Raw genomic sequence first — 2,500 nt, 5'->3', positions numbered from 1 at the left:
TCTCACACACACACACACACACACAGCAATGTTCTGAGTGTGTTGTTGTGTCTGCAGACACCGAGGGCTGTGAACACGACACACTCTCTCACACACACACACACACACACACACACACACACAGCACTGTTCTGAGTGTGTTGTTGTGTCTGCAGACACCGAGGGCTGTGAACACGACATACTAACACACACACACACACACACACACACACACACACACACACACACACACACACACAGCACTGTTCTGAGTGTGTTGTTGTGTCTGCAGACACCGACGGCTGTGAACACGGCTGGAAGAAGTTCCACGGCCACTGTTACCGCATGTTCCCGCACAGACACACCTGGGAGGAAGCGGAGAAGGACTGTCGGGAACACAGCGCTCACCTGACCAGCATCACTTCCTCTCTGGAGCTCGACTTCCTCAACGGTCCGTTACTGCTCTCCTGTCGGACACAATACTGGCATCCTGGGTTATTAAGCAGAGCACAAAACATTTCATGGGTCTTAGGATTTCACTTTTCTATGGAAGCTTGTTTTTTTCCCCCACAGAATAAAAAATAAAAAAGGTAATTGCGCAATTGTGAGAAAGAAGTCACAATTACCTTTTATTTATTATTCTGTGGAAGAAACACTTTTTAAAAAATGCCTGCAGGGAAAGAGTTAAAGAAAAATATGGAAGCTTGTTTCCGTCACAGAATAAAACATTTATTAAAGATAATTGCGACTTTTTATCTCACAATTGCTAGTTTACATCTCTCAATTTGCGTGACAAAATTCGCAATTACGTGTTATAAAGTCAGAAATTGTGACACACACAGAATTGTAAGTGTGTGTGTGTGTTAATAACAAAATTTGTACAACATATTGCGTTGATTATTACGATAAAAATAATGACAATTATAATTGCATTACGAATTGCTGTGAATACGGTAAGGCACTATAAGCTCAGGTAAAGCTAAGCTAACGTTAGCACGCTCATCGGATAGCATGCTATGCTACTACCTAAGCTAACTAAAAAACACTAAGATCGGAAAAATGTTTATATTCACAATCTATAGCTTCAGTTAAATACTAGTATATGAAACATATAAGTTAAAAGACTTTAAAGATGTGATTTTGTCTGATTTGTAACCAGGCACTAAAGCGATTACCCGTAAAACGTGCTTTGAACCAATCGGATTGCTTGGGTCCTAAACTGGGACACATCTCTTCACCACACATGTAAATACAGAATCAAATCTTTGAACTGAATCTCAGTGAGAATCGGATCATTTCGAATCATTCTGAGTTTGCAAAAAAAATTGTTTCCGAATCTAATCAAAAATCTATGAATTGTGAATCGAATTGATTTTCTGTCTACCCAAAGATTCAAACCACTAGTCAATTATTTAAAGAAAAATATAAAACACACCAAATATGCAATGCACACGCAGTTTGTGAGTTGATGAAAAGCTACTGATTAAATTATTAAAAATAAAATAAAACTGTTAAAAAAAAAACGCATGTCATGTGACCATTAACACACATCAGAGAACCGTGAACATGCAAATGTGTTGTTAAATTATTGAAATATTAACTTAACATCTCAGTAAGACTAAGTATTTTAGCTTGCTAGAAAGTTTGTGAATCGCTGGGAAATCTACCGTTTTTCTTATCATGTTTCAGGTCTCGGTCATGAAAACGTTTGGATCGGTTTGAATGATCGTACAGTTGAAGAGGATTTCCAGTGGACTGATGGGATGGACGTTGTGAGTCTTTTTTAATATATTTATTAGTCCAAATAAACATTGGTAAACATAACTTATACTGTATCTGTTGAGTCTGTTCAGCTCTTGTGAATGAAATCAAACTCTCAGACCACATTAGGTGTGTTTGCATGCTCTCATATAAGCCAGAAGAGCTTTTTAATCAAATATTTAGTCTCCTTCACTAGCTAGTTCATAAGACATGTGAGGGAAATAAACATATTCACATTCGTATGATGTAAAACTGATTGAAAAAAGAGTTGATTGTGAAAATTGTAAGACTTTTACATGGTTGATTTGTTCCTGTTGATGGGATTATTTCAGCTCTATTATGTATATTATAGTTTGATGTTTACATGACGGCTTTTATGTCCGATTAAGCCATCATTACAATTATAAACGGATTATTTTAATGCGCATGTAAACATAGGTACTGTTTCACACATTGGCTGTTTTACATGGTCTGCAATAAGTTATAATAAGACAATAACCAGTTTTTTTGCATGTGTTATTTATTCCATTCATATTTCAGTGCATGCTCTTACTCCAAATGTCCAAATGTGAGCTCATTTGTAATTGTAAAGTAAACCATCAAAATATAAGGAAATATTCTATATATTTTAAATATGAGGGACGAAAAAAACACTAAAAACATTGGTTATGGTATTTATCTGACAAAATTAATTGGCAAAAAAGAGGCAAACTAAAGCTACAGGTTTTATTTTACTATGCAAAAAAGAAAAAGGCATAGA

The 2,500-nt window shown here is 36.0% G+C and overlaps 1 protein-coding gene across 1 annotated transcript in view; it reads left to right on the top strand.

Annotated features, from left to right (window-relative positions):
* Positions 1–2,500, top strand: part of ncana (neurocan a) — an 86,715-nt gene that overhangs the window by 73,540 nt on the left and 10,675 nt on the right. The window contains exons 12-13 of the mRNA XM_077222114.1: positions 272–430; positions 1,669–1,751. Of these exons, the coding sequence (XP_077078229.1) occupies positions 272–430; positions 1,669–1,751 (242 nt within the window). The remainder of the gene's footprint in view (positions 1–271; positions 431–1,668; positions 1,752–2,500) is intronic.

The sequence above is a fragment of the Siphateles boraxobius genome, unplaced genomic scaffold, assembly GCF_051911475.1.
Source record: "Siphateles boraxobius isolate OS27281-9 unplaced genomic scaffold, OSU_SipBor_1 86, whole genome shotgun sequence".
Lineage (NCBI taxonomy): Eukaryota > Metazoa > Chordata > Actinopteri > Cypriniformes > Leuciscidae > Siphateles > Siphateles boraxobius.
Note: the sequence above shows the minus strand (reverse complement) of the source record. Positions and strands in the feature narration are given on the sequence as shown.